This window comes from Balaenoptera acutorostrata, chromosome 13, assembly GCF_949987535.1.
Source record: "Balaenoptera acutorostrata chromosome 13, mBalAcu1.1, whole genome shotgun sequence".
NCBI classification, from domain to species: domain Eukaryota; kingdom Metazoa; phylum Chordata; class Mammalia; order Artiodactyla; family Balaenopteridae; genus Balaenoptera; species Balaenoptera acutorostrata.
Window position 1 is genome coordinate 519,202 of NC_080076.1, and position 16,227 is coordinate 535,428.

The 16,227-nt window shown below is 44.0% G+C and overlaps 2 protein-coding genes across 6 annotated transcripts in view; one reads left to right on the forward strand and one right to left on the reverse strand.

The window, feature by feature from the left end:
• The window catches only part of LOC103000706 (glyoxylate/hydroxypyruvate reductase B-like), a 19,286-nt gene extending 15,553 nt beyond the window's left edge, over nt 1-3,733 (reverse strand). Inside the window, 1 exon segment of the mRNA XM_057527027.1 lies at nt 3,233-3,733. Within this exon segment, the coding sequence (XP_057383010.1) occupies nt 3,233-3,259 (27 nt within the window). The 5' untranslated portion in view covers nt 3,260-3,733.
• On the forward strand, nt 3,578-16,189 carry TXNL4A (thioredoxin like 4A). Of its 5 annotated transcripts, XM_057525965.1 has the most exons (6): nt 3,987-4,125; nt 6,246-6,315; nt 8,542-8,629; nt 9,676-9,857; nt 11,723-11,826; nt 15,779-16,189. In XM_057525965.1, exons 5-6 carry the CDS (start codon nt 11,783-11,785, stop codon nt 15,948-15,950), a joined length of 216 nt encoding a protein of 71 aa, XP_057381948.1. In that variant the 5' UTR covers nt 3,987-4,125; nt 6,246-6,315; nt 8,542-8,629; nt 9,676-9,857; nt 11,723-11,782; the 3' UTR covers nt 15,951-16,189. The 5 variants fall into 5 exon arrangements, with proteins under 5 accessions (XP_057381945.1, XP_057381947.1, XP_057381946.1 ...); XM_057525962.1 differs by lacking the exons at nt 6,246-6,315; nt 8,542-8,629; nt 9,676-9,857 and adding an exon at nt 3,578-3,678 and having other exon boundaries at nt 3,957-4,125; XM_057525964.1 differs by lacking the exons at nt 6,246-6,315; nt 8,542-8,629; nt 9,676-9,857 and adding an exon at nt 3,702-3,726 and having other exon boundaries at nt 3,957-4,125.
• Nucleotides 16,190-16,227: the final 38 nt, after the last annotated feature.

The window sequence follows — 16,227 nt, forward strand, 5'->3', positions numbered from 1 at the left end:
ATATAATTAATACTGCTGTATATTATGTATGAAAGTTGTTAAGAGTATAAATCCTAAGAGTTCTCATCACAAGGAAAAAGTATTTTTTCTTTTTCTTTTCTTTTGCATCTACACTAAACTTACTGTGATAACCATTTCATGATGTACGTAAGTCAAAGCATTATGCTGTACACCATAAACTTATACAGTGCTATATGTCAATTACATCTCAATAAAACTTGGAGAAAAAACAAAATAAAAACAAATGAAAAAAATCGATTCTATTTTGCAGTCTCCGTATTACTATATTTATTCAGTGTGATAACATAGATTTGTAAAATCTACAAGCATGCAAATATCACTTTCCATATACATTCAAAGATCTTCAAATTGACCTCTACCTAATAGATTCTTAGGAGTAACTGCATTTCTTCACTCTCTTCACAAACCAAGCTGAATGCTCAAGCGGCTCCCTGTACACCTGTGCATTTTTGCTGTCACCAATTGAATTATATGTGATCGAATTTAATCCCAAACCAGTTTATGCAAATTTTGTGGATTATTGAAGTGACATAATTTAAATGTCCCATAAAACTACGAAGTATGAGTGCAAAAGGCATAGAATGCTTATATCTATGACGACTAAGTTATATGCTTTAGAAAGGCAATAAAGATGAGTAACTAAAAATTTCCATTGAATTATGTGTGGTTGATACAACTGTAAAAGATTCAAAAAATAAAATAAAAATAGGGCTTCCCTGGTGGCGCAGTGGTTGAGAATCTGCCTGCCAATGCAGGGGACACGGGTTCGAGCCCTGGTCTGGGAAGATCCCACATGCCGCGGAGCGACTGGGCCCGTGAGCCACAACTACTGAGCCTGCGCGTCTGGAGCCTGTGCTCCGCAACAAGAGAGGCCGCGATAATGAGAGGCCCGCGCACCGCGATGAGGAGTGGCCCCCGCTCTCCGCAACTGGAGAAAGCCCTCGCACAGAAACGAAGACCCAACACAGCCATAAATAAATAAATAAATAAAATATTTAAAAAAAAAAAAAAAAAGAAAAAGAAAAAATGATTCTTCCCTCCCCCCACAAAAATCTATTCTATTTCTATACACTGATTATGAATAATCTGAAAATATTTAAAATAACAATTCCATTTAAATAGCATCAAATGGAATAAAATATTTAGAACTAAAATTAATAAAAAGGGCAAGACATGAATACTGGAAACTATAAAAGTCATAAAAATTAAAGAAGGCCTAAATAAATAGAAAGACATCCCATATCCATGGATTAGAAGACTTAATAGTGTTAAGATGGCAATACTCCCTAAATTGGTGTACAGATTCAACACAATTCTTATCAAAATCCCAGACGCCTTTTTTTTTTTTTTTGGCAGAAATTGACAAACTAATCCTAAAGATCATATGGAAATGCAAGGGACCCAGAATGGCCAAATCAATCTTGACAAGGAACAAAGTGAGAAGACTTACACTTCCTGATTTCAAAACTTATCACGAAGCTACACTAATCAAGACAGTGTGGTACTGACATAAGGCTAGACATATAGATCAATGGAACTGAATTGCGACTACAGAAATAAATCCTTATATTTAAAGTCAATTGATTTTCAACAAAGGAGCCAAGTCAATTTGATGGGGAAAGAAAACTCTTTCCAATAAATGGTGCTGGGACACCTGGATATCCACATACAAAAGAATAGAGCTGTCAGTCCCTGGTGGGGGAACTAAGATCCCACAAGCCGCGTGGCACTGCCAAAACAAAACAAAAAACCCAAAGAATAGAGTTGGACACCTACCTAACACCATACATAAAAATTTATCCACAATGATCATAGACCTAAAAGTAAGAGTTAAAACTTTAAAAGTCTAAGAAGAAAAGAGGACTAAATATTCATGATCTTGAGTTAGGCAATGGTTTCTCAGAAACAATACCAAAAGCACAAGCAACAAAGGGAAAAACAGATACCTTGGACTTAATCAAAATTTAAAAGTTTTATGCTGCAAATGATACCAATAAAAAGTGAAAAGTCAATTCACAAAATGGGAGGAAATATTTTCATATCATATATCTGATGAGGAATTTCTATCCAGAATATATAAAGAACTCTTCCAACTCAAGAAAACTAATCCATTTTTAAGTGGCCAAAGGAGATGAATAGACATTTCTCCAAATTGCCAATAAGTACATTAAAAGATGCTCTATATCTCTAGCCATTAGGGAAATGCAAGTCAAAACCATAATAAGACATCACTTCATAACTACCAGGATATCATTGTAAAAAAACAAAAACAAAAACACACAAATAACAGGAGTAGACAAAGATGTGGAGAAATCCAACCCCACCAGATTGCAGTTGGAAATGTAAAACGGTATAGCCGCTTTTAAATACAGTTTGGCAATATCTCAAAACAGTAAACATAATTATCACATGATTCAACCACGCCACCTGCATACCCAAGAGAAATGAAGACTTAAAATCCATACAAAAACTTGTACACAAATGTTCATAGCAGCATTTTTCATAACAGCCAAAGAGTGGAAACAACCCCGATGTCAATTAACTGATGGAGAGATAAAATGCAATATATCCAAACAATAGATTAATCAGCAACAAAAAGGAACCAAGTACAGTTGACCCTTCAACCATGACCCTCTGTGAAGTCAGAAATCCACGCAAAATTTTCCAGTTGGCCCTTCATATCCGCGGTTCCCCATCTGCAGATTTAACCAACTGCAGATCATGTAGTACACATAGTACATGTGTAAGTTCAAACCCCTGTTGCTCAAGCATCAAGTAGGCTGATGCCTGCTACAGTGTGGGTGAACCTTGAGAGTATTCGGCTAAGTGAACGAAGTCAGTCACAAAAGACTACATACTTATGCTTCCACTTACGTGAAATGTCTAAGATAGATTAGTAGTTGACAAAAGCCAAAGGGATGGGAGGAGTATGGTACTGACTGCTAATGAGTACAGGATTTGGGGTGATGAAAATTTTCCATAATCAGACTGTACCGTTCCACAACTCTGGGAAAACCCATCTTATTTGAAATGGGGGAATCACTTTATGGTATGTGAATAATACCTCAACAAAGCTTTTTAACAAAAGAAGTATTTGGAGTGGTGATGGCTGTACAAGGATGTCAACGATGCCACTGAACTATATGGCTAAAATGGTAAATTTTATATTATATATATTTTACCACGATAAAAAATGTTTAGAAATACTTACTAATTTAAATAAATTATTTGGGCGCATGTGAGTCTTACCAGGACTCCTCGGTTAATTACTTGCTTTTGACGAGTAAAGCAACTGTGTTTACATCTGGAAAGCGTGACCGCCAAAATGATTAATTTGGGGGACTTCGTCTCTGGGGGTAAACGGGGACGAGCCCTTCCTCAGCGATGCCATCCTCTCCGTCCGCCCCGGGCCCCGGTGGCACCGTAGGAGCTCAGACTCCGATGGACTGACCGGAGAGGGAGCAGGTCTGGACCAGCCCTATCCAGCCGAACCGCCTCTGAGCCGCTCACGATAAGGACCTCCCAGCCACGCCCATCACTGCGGCGCCCAGTCGGCCCCCAGGCCCCGGCCCGGGGCGCGCGCACGCACTCGCCGGCGCGCACGCACTGCGGGCGCGCGTCCACGCCCGGAAGGACCGCTGAGCCGCAGGGCCCAGAGTGCGTGCCGGGCCGGGGGCCGGAGCGGGCGGCGAGGGAGGCGTGGGTGTACGGCCCCAGGGGTCCCTTCGCCCTGGGTTCTGGGCCGCGGGGCGGAGGCGATCCGTTGGTGGGGTCGGGGTCCGGGGACGAGGTGGACGCGGGCCTGGCCTTCCCGGCAGCGCACCGACCGGCCCGCGGGGTGAGGCCCCGTGGGGTGGGGTCTCCGTGGGGTGGGGGGCCCCGTGGGTGCGCCGCGCTGGAGCCGGGAGGAGCTGGCCGGTGGTTCCCTCCCGCAGACCCGTCGGCCCCAAGATGTCGTACATGCTCCCGCACCTACACAATGGCTGGCAAGTGGATCAGGCCATCCTCTCGGAAGAAGACCGCGTGGTCGTCATTCGGTTTGGACACGACTGGGACCCTACTTGTATGAAGATGGACGAGGTTCTGTACAGCATAGCTGAAAAGGTAACGCAGCCCCGCCTCCCAACGCGTCCCGCCTTCGGTTTGGTCATTTCATCATGCTGGATGGCTTTGCCGGTAAGATTTAAAAGTGCGGCACGTTCACCGGTGAAAGAGAAGCAGTAGGATTCACAAACGGACAGTCTTCCCTTGGGATGTGAGGATGGGCTCCCTGAAATTGGTCAGAATAGCTTATGTTCTTTTCTGGGAGAATTTTCCATAGATTTTCAAATTTTTAAGAAGTTCATGATCTCTCCCTCCTAAAGAAGTTCATAATTCCTATTAACTTACAGAGGTTTTAACTGAGAGGGTGTTTTCAAAAATTTACATCTGTAGTGCCCAGAGCAAAACACATTTGCAGACTTTGGCAGGAGCGTAGGAATACGCTTAGTTTAGTTTAGTTTAGTTTGAATAGCTTAGTTTAAAAGGATTGTCCTTTTTTTGGTACCATGTTTATTTGTTGCGTTTATAAAGCAGAACATTTATGTTGATAGCATAGTAAATCCCGTTCTTTTTCTTTGGATCGGTTCTTTACCCCACCCGTGCTCTTTTAAGTGACTCGATTTATAGCTTAGAGTGACTGAAATGCAGGAAACATTGGGAGAAAGTAGAACTATACTTGTTAGAGCTAATTTTCCTAATTCTTAAATTTAGTACACTGGATTATCTGTGGCCTTTGTTTGCTGACAATAAAGTGCAATTGTAGGGCACTGTTGAATAACCAGGGCTTAATTCTTTTTCTGTAATTGTCTCATAGGGATTCTAAGATAACTTTGATTTAGATTTTTGCAGGTGTAGCAATAGGGCAAAAGGCAAAAGGATGTTAATAAAATATTTAACTTATTAATATTCCATAATAATTTGAGAGGTTATTCATTTTAATGAAGAGAAAAGTAAGAAACATTGAAGCCATCTTTTCTTTCACAGGAGTAGGATATGCTAACATGGGCTGGGTTAAAATAATGCCTTTGAGTAAAGAGTAACAGGTGTAAGGATATATTTTGTATTTAGGAAAGGAAAAATTATCTGACCTGCCATCGGTAATTTTCACTATCTCCTATTTGGTGGGACAGGCAGAGTTGGGGGAGGTGGCCTTGTGAACATTAGGGACTGTCCTTCTGTGTCTGTCAGCGTAAGTATCGCTTGGAATACTTACCAAAGTGCATCTCAGAGATCCTGATTCTACAGGTCTGGGGCGAGGTCCAGAAAGGGCTTTTTAAAGAAGCTCCCCAGGGAATTCTAACATGACTTTCAGAATCCCCTCAACGAGGTCAGGATCAGAGTAGGAGTGCTGTGATTATAGCCATTCCCCTCTTCTTCCTCTTGGGCGCCAAGACATTGAGGGAGCTTGAGGAGGTGCCTGGGGAACTCAGGAGAGCAGGATTCTCCCCCAGGGGTCCTCCCAGTCCCGTCAGAGGTCAAGAGTGCCAGGGAGTCGTGTCTGCATGGCTTAAGCTGCAGTAGTCAAGGGCAGAGACTGCAGACTGCAGTGAAGATGGACAAAGAGACTGTTCAATGAGCGAATCACTGCTGTGTTGACCCTGAAGTAACTTTGGTGTGTGTTCTGGATTCTGCCTTACAGGTGGCGCATGAGCACCAGGGGCTGTCCAGACCCGGTTGCCCCCAGCACAAGGCTAGGATGGCAGAGGCGTGAGGGTTGTTTGCTCTTCATATCTGAGCAAAATGCAGCGAGGTGCTCTTAGCTAGGAGGCAGATTTTGTGTCAGTGTAAGTTTTTAGGGACTTTTACCAGAACTGTTCTTTTCTAATCCCTATATATCAGTCAGAGACCAAATCGCTGTAGTACTAGCAGACGTGCTCTCTTGGTACAGTTTAACTGGGCTCACTTTGAGTGCTTTTCTTTGATCTTTTAAGTTCTTCCATTTCTTTTGTCCAAAACTTGGATTTCTATTTTAATAAACTTTCAATACTATATTATAGTATAGTTATTCAGAATGCAAGCTTGAAATGCATTACAAGACTATTAATGTTTTATTTTCTACTTAGTATAAGGGCAGAATATGAGTTTATAATTCTGGAAGCCCTTTTCGGGGAAGCGCAACAGGAATTTTTGAAATTTAAGGTTTTAGTATAAAGAACAATTTAACTGTCTATCTCCCTCTGCAGAAACGGCAGATAATGGGGGATCTTCCTCGTCTTGTTGCGAGCCCTGTTTGGATACCCCAGCTGTTTTAAAGTGAGTAAGAGTCCCAGTGCTGAGGCTGGCCTTGACCGCACTGTCCCTCCTGGAACGGGGCTCACCGACTCGCTGCTTGGTAGCTCCAGCCCCGCCGCATGCTGCGCTCGTTTTGAGCTGTACGGAAAACATAGAGATATATTTAAAGATTTGACAGATGCCTGGAGTTTGGTAGAGTGATAACCAAAATAAAGGTTCCTGTTTAGTGGGTGATTTTATGCACAGCTTCGAAGTGAGACTATTTTGTGTACTTCTGAGCTGTCTTGCCATTTTGTAGGAACGCACTTTGCCGCAGCTCACTGTTTCTAAATCCCATTATATGTAAGAATAAGTGGGATGTTTAATTTTGGTCTGTTTAAAAAGCTCATACAGGGGCTTCCCTGGTGGCGCAGTGGTTGAGAATCTGCCTGCTAATGCAGGGGACACGGGTTCGAGCCCTGGTCTGGGAAGATCCCACATGCCACGGAGCAGCTGGGCCCGTGAGCCACAATTGCTGAGCCTGCGCGTCTGGAGCCTGTGCCCCGCAACGGGAGGGGCCGCGATAGTGAAAGGCCCGCGCACCGCGATGAAGAGCGGTCCCCCCACCGCGATGAAGAGTGGCCCCCGCTTGCCGCAACTAGAGAAAGCCCTCGCACGAACCGAAGACCCAACACAGCCAAAAATAAATAAGTAAATAAATAAAGTAGCTATAATAAAAAAAAAAAAAAAAAAAAAAAAAAAGCTCATACAGATAGAGTTTAAAATATGCAAATGCAAAACCTCAGTGATACTATCTCATAGCCATGCGTGCTAATTAGATTGTACATAAGGTAAATGTATTCATGGAACTACTTAGGAATGACTTCAGGGGGTCATTCTTAAGCATGAGATAAAGTAGGTTGAATCAGCAGAAATTTATGCTCAAATGAGGAATCTCATAGGAACCAACAGCCAATCAGGGCAAACAGTAATTTGAGAAAATGAAGTTATCATGCAGTTTTTTGATGGCTTTGAAGTGAACTATCTAAAAATGTAAAAATTGACACTTCAGAAATACATAGTGCCAACTGACAGTCAAGAACTTTTTTTCCAGAATTTTAGGTGGGTTCTTAGCTAGTGGAGGAGCTCTGTACAGAAGGTGAAAGGGTGGCTGGCAGCACCGACGGCCTTCAGCCTTGGTGATTTGCACGAGTTACATTAACCTGGAGGCACCTGGCGGCACGCAGGACCACTGAACTGCGTAATCACTGACTTGCTGAAGAAGCAGCCTGCTTGTAAAGTGTGTGGCAGCAGGGTTGGAAAGGATAGTTACTATTTTAGGCAATCAAAAGAACATACACTAGAAAACAACTTGGTAATAGAAGGGAAATTTGTACATCTGGTTCTTGATTTAAAAAAAAATACTCTGCAACAGCTGGTTAACATTACTGCAAATATAGTGGGCAAAATATTATTGTAGATACTGTAGACTCCTGCAGGTCAGTTTAAAGTACCATTTAAAAAGGTTAAGACCCCTGTGCATAAATGGGCACAGAACTGGAAAAAACGAGGGAATTCCAACGGTTAAATAAACTTCAAAGAAGCACACGTTAAAATAGCGTACTGTCATTTTTCAGGAGTATCAAAGGTCTAACTCTTAGGGCGTATGTTGAAAGCCGATCTAACACTCCGGCAGAAGTGAAGCTGGTACCGCGCCTGGGAAGCAGCTCGGCATTGGGTGAAGAGCCCGAAGGACAGCCATGCCTTAGGCTCCCTGAGGCTGTTGCTGCGATTGGTAGCAAAGCTGGAAAGAACCGCGATGCCCCGTGAAGGGGGAGCAGCTTATGACCGTAATCTCCAGCGTGTGGCACGTGGGCCAGTCACGGTGATAGGCGGGAAATGGACTCCCTTGTGGTCCTCACGGCAGCTCCCCGAGTCAGGTGCCACAAAGTAGTTTGTCCGGGCTCCGAAATGGGGCGTTAGGTTTAAAGTGGAGCATCTTCTCCCCTGGATGGGATATTATTTGACCATTAAAAATGATTTCCTAAGAGCTTTATTTAATAACATGGGGAAACATTGGTTAATGACATTAGCTGGAGAAAAGCAGAATGTATGCAGTTTTCTCACAAGAGAACATGTGGGTCTGGGGAAAGGGAAACATTTACTTTTCATTTTAAAGCACTTATATAGTATTGATTTTATTTGACTGTCATATACTTCTTTATTTTTTTTTTTTTTTGGCCGGGCTACGTGGCTGTGTGATGTTAGTTCCCCAACCAGGGATTGAACTCGGGCCCTGGCAGTGAAAGCACCAAGTCCTAACCACTGGACCGCCAGGGAATTTCCTGATTGTCATGTACGTTTAAATTATATAACTTGTTTTAAAAACACTGGGCTGGAAACAAAGCAGTGATGTTTCCATTCCATTTCTATGTTTTCAAAATGGACATGTTTTAAATGGAGAAAAGATCATAGACACCTAGCTTATTTCAGTTTTATATAAAAAATACACAAGGGTTATAGTTAATTGCAGATTCATTAATTGATGTGAAACATTCAGGAGAAATAGTTCAGCCCATGTAGAAAGCATCATGATAGAATCCGTGCAACCCCCTTTAGGAGAAGCTCTTCCAGAGGAGGGAAGCTGGGAGGGTCACAGAATGAGAGAAAGGCCAGCTGGTGCTGTGGGCCTTCTCCTCCCAGAGCTGCAGGGGCTGGAGGGCCCGTCAGGGCACCTCCTCTAAGGAAGAAGCGGGACCAGACCATCTCTTAATGCAGGTTTGTTAGAACTCAGGATTAGGTAATTAAGGCCATAGTGACAATAATATATTTCCTGAATTTTGAAATATAAGTTTATTTCTAAAGTTCATTCTTTCAATAAATATCGCAGGTGTGGTTCCCGACCTTGTGAGCCTTCACATTGTCCATGATGTGATTTATGTGCAGGGGAAGAGAAAATGAAATCCTGTAGTGTCAGTTGTTTCTTGCTTCTGAATGAGCTACGGTTTTCTTACTCATCACTGAAGGCAAAAGAAAATAAGGCCTTTTTAGAAAGTCTCACGTAAAAACCAGCGTTTACAGTGTGAAAATTATATGACATTGAGTTGGGATAGTTGAATGTCCTTATACATGAACTAGTTGAGATATATTCTAGTAACTTTTAAGAGAATGTGGTTTCTCCGGTCGATTTCTGCTTTAACTTGGAGATTTGGAGGTTCTAGGAACCAGAACCAATTGGCTTTCGTTGGATTGAAGGGTGTCTGGGACTCTTGTTGGATTGTCATTTTATGCTTTAGGAGGCAGATGTGTGTGTGTGTGTGTGTGCGTGTGTTTGTGTTTGGTTACACTGTGATGTTAGTATCTATCTTTTTAATTATAATATCTGTTTTATTATGTGGGAAGAAGTAAAATATGTCTGCTTAGCGAAATTGGATGTGGGCAGAACCTTAAAAACCAGCGGGGCAACTTTTGCCAGGAAGCAGTTCCGCCAGCGCGTGGCTGTGCTTGCCCGGTCCTCCGCCTCGGTGGCCCCCTGCGGCCACGTGAACACGTGGTGCTCGGCTCCCTCTCTCCGCCTCCTGCAGGTGTGTTCTCCCCTTTCACCAGGAAAGGGCCATGTGGGGTGGCTGGGAGAGACACCTGTTCTTCCCCTACCCCAGCACCGAGGTCTGTCCGCAGAAGGAGTGCCCACTAAATGTAAACTTCCTTCCCTCCTTTTTCTGGGTGATGGTGGTTTAAATTTCCGTGTTAAATACTTCTGCACATTCCCAAGTAAAGGGGAGAGGGCAGTGAACTCCTCTGTACCTATCGCAATCACCAATATTTTGTCAGTCTTGTACCGTTTAACCCCTCAAACACTTTTCGTGCTGCAGTATTGAAAGCAAATCCCAACTACCATATTATTTCATCTGTAAACTACAGTTAGGTTTTTAGAGTTAGTTTTATATGAAGAAACGTTGTGCATTTTCTATGAATTTCCGGGGGCTGCTGTAACAAAGCACCACAAACTGGGCAGATTAAAACAACAGGAATTTATTATCTCACAGCCTGGAGGTCAGAAGTCCGGAATCAAGGTGTCAGCAGGGCCGTGCTCCCTCTGAGACCCTCAAGGGAGAACCCCCTCTTGTTTCTTCCAGCTCCTGGCGTCTTCCACGATCTGTGGCACTCCTTGGCTTATAGGTGTGCATGACTCCAATCCTCCGTGTTCATGTGGCTTCTCCCTTGGTGTGTTTTCACATGGCCCTTTTCCTATAGGAACACCAGTCAGATTGGATTAGGGGTCAGACTCTAGTATGACCTCGTTTGCCCTTCACTCCTGAGCTCTGCAGGCACCCTTTTTCCAGATCAGGTCACATTCTGAGTACTGGGGGTCAGGACTTCAGTATATGTTCTTATGGGGTGAAAGGACATAATTCAACCCATGATATAAATTGGTATAAGCTTTCTAAAAGGCATTGAGACAGTATTTATAAGGAGCCTTTAAAATGTCATGTCTTTCGTTCTAAAGATTCTATTTTAGGTGTTTATCCTTAGGAAATAATGAAGTATGTATATGAATTTAAGGGTAATAATGTTCACATGTGAATTATTGATATCAATGAAAATCTGAATTATTTATATTCATGAAAAGTCAAAGAAAATAACAGAAGAATGGTAAAAATAATGGCATAGCCACTTGGTGAACTGTTATGTAGCCATAAAATTTTGTTTTTGTTTTTCTCTTATGTAAAGTATGTGATTCATACAAGAGGACGCCCACAATGAAAGCAGGACGCAAAATCTTGTAGTGTGATCACTCTCTGGTCACGTTTTGTTAAAAGAGTATAAACATATATACCAGAAAAAATGGGAAAGAATATAGTAAAAGTATATTCTCAGCAGTCAGCTCTGGGTGTTGGGGTCGAAGGTTGTTTTATTTACAGTTTTCTGGGTTTTCCAGATGTTCTCTGATGAGCTTGCAGCTGCGGAAGAGATTAAAGAAACTTAGTTACCTGCAGTGTGATTTGGGGTGTTAGGACGTTAGTCTGTGCAAGCGTCCAGACCTCAGTAAGAGGGGAGTGTGTGTCTGAGTTCCAAAGGCATGTTTTAAAGCAGTTGTTTAACGCGTGTAATTCAGTATTTGTGAAAGTACGAATTGGAAAAGTTCATATAGATTATTACTAGATCAGCGTGAATAATGTATCTGTGGACATTTTCTGCAGGATTCTCATAACTTGCTGTTCTGAAAAACATTAAATGAGATGTTAATGGACAGTTGCTCAGGACCCTGATCCTCTTGAAGTAATTTCCTACATGGCAGCTCTACTGGGAAAAAAATGTTGCAGAGTCAGTTTGAAAATTGTCCTGTTATACACAAATTCTTCTGTTTTTGTTTTTGAATATGCTTTTACAGAATAAAAAGTTGATTTGTTATTTTAGTTTTTTTTCCCCCAATCTCCTTTACTTTTAGGTTAAAAATTTCGCAGTTATTTATCTTGTGGATATTACAGAAGTACCTGACTTCAACAAAATGTATGAATTATACGATCCGTGCACTGTCATGTTTTTCTTCAGGTATGTTGTCTTATCTTAAAGTTGTTGTTTAAATTGAAGAGATGGTCTGGAAGTTTAATGCAATCAAGATATCTTTAGATTCTTTTATTTAGGAGGAAGTCGGTTATGTAGTCATATCATAATATAGTTTGTATCACCAGGCAATCAATCTTTTAAATAATTTTCAAAGTAACAATTCCAGTTTTAGCATTTACTCAGTAACAAATTACCCTTTTGAAATAACTGCCCAGGAACCTAGGGGAAGTGTTATTAAATGGAAGATGTTCTTACTGAAATTTAAGATACCTTTAAATTTAATCTGTTGGTGAAAAATGTCTTTAAAATAACTCACTTTTTAAATGTATCAATGACTCTATTTAGCATCCTTTTGTGATATCCAAGAGGAAAACCTGTACTTAATTACTTTGCTTATAAATACAAAATCTTGTAAAAAATCTTTTATCAGCTGAAAAATTCTGTTGTGTACCCTAGTCAGTCAGTCATTGGCTCAAGGAATAGACTTTCCCTAATCGCCTTAAATTAATTTGTACCCATGATTGACAGGCTTTGCATGAAAGGAAAACACGGTACTGGTTAGGTACACAAGAGTCTGATGCACATGCAAATACCTTTGATGGTATTTATATAATAAAGTTAAGTAACATCATGAGTGAAAAAAAAATTCCGTTGTGGAAGTTTAATTTGGAAAGAAATCACCATTTGATACTGTTTTTACTTGTCAAAATTTCGTACTGTTTATTGTTACTACAAAAGTTAGTAAGTAGCAATATGAACATTAGGCCATACTGCAGAAGCAGAGCTCCCTAATGGTCGAGGAAGGTCTGGGTGGAGTGTGCAGGGTGTGTATTCGGTTTCTATTTTCTGTAACAAACTTGGTGGCTGAAAACGACACCACTTATGAGCTCAAGGTCTGTAGGGCAGAGTCCAGGCAGGCTCAGTGGGTTCTGCCTCGGGGTCTCCCAAGGCCGGAGCCGCGGGCTGGGCTGTCATGTAGGCAGTTGGTCAGGGAAGAATCCACTTGGCTCACGGGGTCTGTGGGCTGGATCCATCTCCCGGTGACTGGGGGTCTGAGGTCTGTTTCCGCCGGGGCCCCTCTCTGCTCCTAGAGGCCCCTCTGTCTTCGAAGGCCTGAGCAGTGAGTTGAGTCCTTTTCGTACAGCTGCTCCAACTTCCTGTTCTGCTTTCAGAGGGCACTTGTGATTGGATGAGACTCACCCAATAATCCAGGAGAGTCTCTTAATTTTAAAATCAACTGATGAGTAGCCTTAGGGACACGTGCGGAATTCCCTTTGCAGTGTAGTGTAACTGATGAGAGGCGTGGTGTCTCATTGTAGCGCAGTCCCAGGGATTGGGGCAGGAAACAGCAGGGGCTATTTTAGCATTTTGCCTACTGCAGCCTGCCCTCCGGCTCCCAAAGATTCGTATCCCTCCCATGTGCAAAACTGGGTGTGGATGAGGCTTCTCAGGCGACCCATTAAGCACAGCTCCCGGACACAGCTCCTTATCTGCGGCCCCCTCTCCAGGACGCAGTGTGGGACGGGCATAGGAAACGATTTGGGTTCACCGGGGGGCATCAGGGTTGGGAAGGGGGCTCTGATGCAGCGCTGGGATCATACTCCTGGCCCAGTGCCTGCCCCTGGGAGGGTTCTACCCAGTTTTTTCTGCCTTGTTTATGAAAGGCGTTTGCAGCTGGTTCATTTTTAACCTGCTTGCTGCCGGCAGCATTTTGGGTTGCATCAACTCCTCTCACTGCGTGCTCTGTCCCTCTCAGCCTGAGCAAGTCGGGTTTCTGTCCTGGGCACCGGGGCTGCCCTCTGCCCGATGGCTGCTTCCTGGGGGAAGATCCTGTCCTGTGACTGAACATTCTGACTTTTAGGTCTTTTCTAGGTTTCAGCAGAAGGTGGTGTGGCCTCTGTGTCCACAGTTCAGCAGCCGTTTCTGGATTTCAGCATCTTTTGCTATCTGGAGAGGCTGAGAAATCTTGTGGGTTAACGGATCTTACTCCGCTTTGTCTCCCTCCTTTTACCATAAGCAGCACGAAGCCAGGCGGCGCCTTCAAGACGTTGCTTACGTGTCCTCGGCTGGGGTCCGTGCTCGTGACTTTGGAGCGGCACAGACACTCTGCCTCTGTGCAGCAAGGATCCCTTTCCTCCACTCCCCGAAACGCATCCCACCTCCTTCCAAGCCCACGTTTCCACTAACAGGCTGTTTAAGGCAATCCCGGCCTTCTCTGCCGCACGCCTCACGTTTCCCCAGAGCCCTCCAGGTGGGCCGTGGGCACCGCACTGTGTAGGGCCCAGCTGGGCGGCTGCCCTGGTGGGGAAGGAGGCTGCAGAAAGGAGTCGAGTGGCACTGTGGCCATCATGTGTTTTGATAGTTTAGGACTGATGCTGCACTTGGAAAAGGGGACAAAACCCTCTACTGTTTCTGCGACCCAGGATTCCAGGTTTCTAAGACAAGTAGTAACAGTATTTTAATTAATTTATTCACCAAGGATATATACGTATAGAGTCCTGCTGGCTTTTGTGTCTAGTGCTGGGACATTAAGTCAGATAAGACAGGGTTCCTCCTATCACAGACCGTCATCTGATGGTGACAGCTGAGTAAATTAGCACAGGGAACCAGGGAGATGCAAGGGGACAGGTGATAAAGGGGTTCCCAGGCCCAGTTGCAGCGTGTGTGTGTGTGCGCGTGTGTGCAGGCTTCCCTACGCCAACAGGCGATTCTTGGACACCCTGCTGGTGGGATCTAGAAGTCACCTTCATTAACAAATTCACTGTGACAGAAAGGGTGCTTATGCACCTGTTTCACCTTTATGGCCCTAAAGTGTCTTCAGGAACTGAGGACTAGAGTCCAAATATCCCATCACTCTTATTGCAGGAAATTCCAAAGGTTTTGGCAGCTGTGAGCCAGAATCTGTGGGTAAAGACCAAATACATATGAGAAATATATTCTTCTGAGTGACCAAGGATATATTTTTCCTATAAATCACAGTATTGCAACAGGTATTTACAGAGGCACAGACACTGAGTGCAACAGGGCGATGGGAGTGCTCAAAGGCTGCTGGATAAGGTTGGCATGAGCCACGTGCATCCCAGCAGGGGTGAGCGCAGGCAGGGCCACAGGGCAGCGCACGCCGCACGTTTGGGGACCTGCAAGGATGAGGGGGGACGGACAGCTGAGGGCTGGGGAGTGGTGGGTGCCGAGGGGAGAGCGGGGCGGGGCCCAGATGCCCGGTTTCCTGGGCCAGTGTGTGGACTTGGAAGGTTCCTGGAAGTGAGTGTTTGCAGCAAGAGAGAAGCATCAGGTCTGCCTTTTGGAAGCTCGCCCTGGCTGAAAGGAGGCCACGCTGTGACCTCAGGGTGGATGGGGCACGCACCATGGAACAGCAGCGGGGGGCCGGCCAGACGCACAACCTTGCAGAAACAGGAAGCTAAATTGATAAAAGTCAGTGCAGCTGGTACAACACGCGTTAATGTCTTTATTTTATACAGTGCACATATAAATTCATTTCAGAAAGAAGCGTCTTGAAAGGTCAGTCTACGAAGAATTATAGAAATGCAGAACATCATATTTATTTCACAATTAGCATGGCTTTCAATAAAATTTACACCAAGTGTTCACAAGAACACCATGACAAACGCATACATTGCTTTTTTCAGGTAAATTAGTGCAGCCCTCTGGAAAACAGTGTGTCTTTCCAGGTGGCTGAAGCTGTGTCCTTTGGCGTTGATTGCCCTGTGGGTTGTTGGTCTTAGGGAGTGCAGAGCACGAGGAAGGAGCTGTGTGTTTCTTTAAGCAGCGTTTAGGTGGTTTCCAGCCTGCTAAACAGTGGTGGACGCTCTTGACTGTGTGTGTCCTTGTTCACGGTGGGAGATACAGGTATGTTTCTCATGGGATTCTGTTTCAGAAGGACTTTCATGAGCATCGACCCCCTTTCCCCAACCTACAGGAACAAGCACATCATGATCGACCTGGGCACCGGCAACAACAACAAGATCAACTGGGCCATGGAAGACAAGCAGGAGATGATTGACATCATCGAGACGGTGTACCGGGGGGCCCGGAAGGGTCGCGGCCTGGTCGTGTCCCCGAAGGACTACTCCACCAAGTACAGATACTGAGCCCTCGCCCAGCCCTGGTGCACGCGGTGCCGCGGAGTCGTTCTCACGTGGAGATATTTTCAACTATTTAAAGCCTTTGAGAAAGCGTTTGGGGAAGTACACGTAGCTCAAGGAGCTGGAGGGTTTTGCAGTGAGGGTGGCATTGCCCCAACTTTCGGTCTGCCTGGTCCTTGTATTTTTGTATCAGCAAATATCTGTAAATATCTAGCTGAAATAAATAAAATACATGGTGATGGGAACAGTCAAAATCATTTATTTCTTATGAAAATGAGTGTAC

Bases quoted from the DNA above. Each gene is read 5' to 3' on its own strand.
- TXNL4A (XM_057525962.1), top strand. From the start codon at position 3,973: ATGTCGTACATGCTCCCGCACCTACACAATGGCTGGCAAGTGGATCAG. The intron at 4,126-11,722 runs GTAACGCAGCCC...CTTTACTTTTAG, and splicing joins TGTACAGCATAGCTGAAAAG to GTTAAAAATTTCGCAGTTAT. The intron at 11,827-15,778 runs GTATGTTGTCTT...CCCAACCTACAG, and splicing joins ACTGTCATGTTTTTCTTCAG to GAACAAGCACATCATGATCG.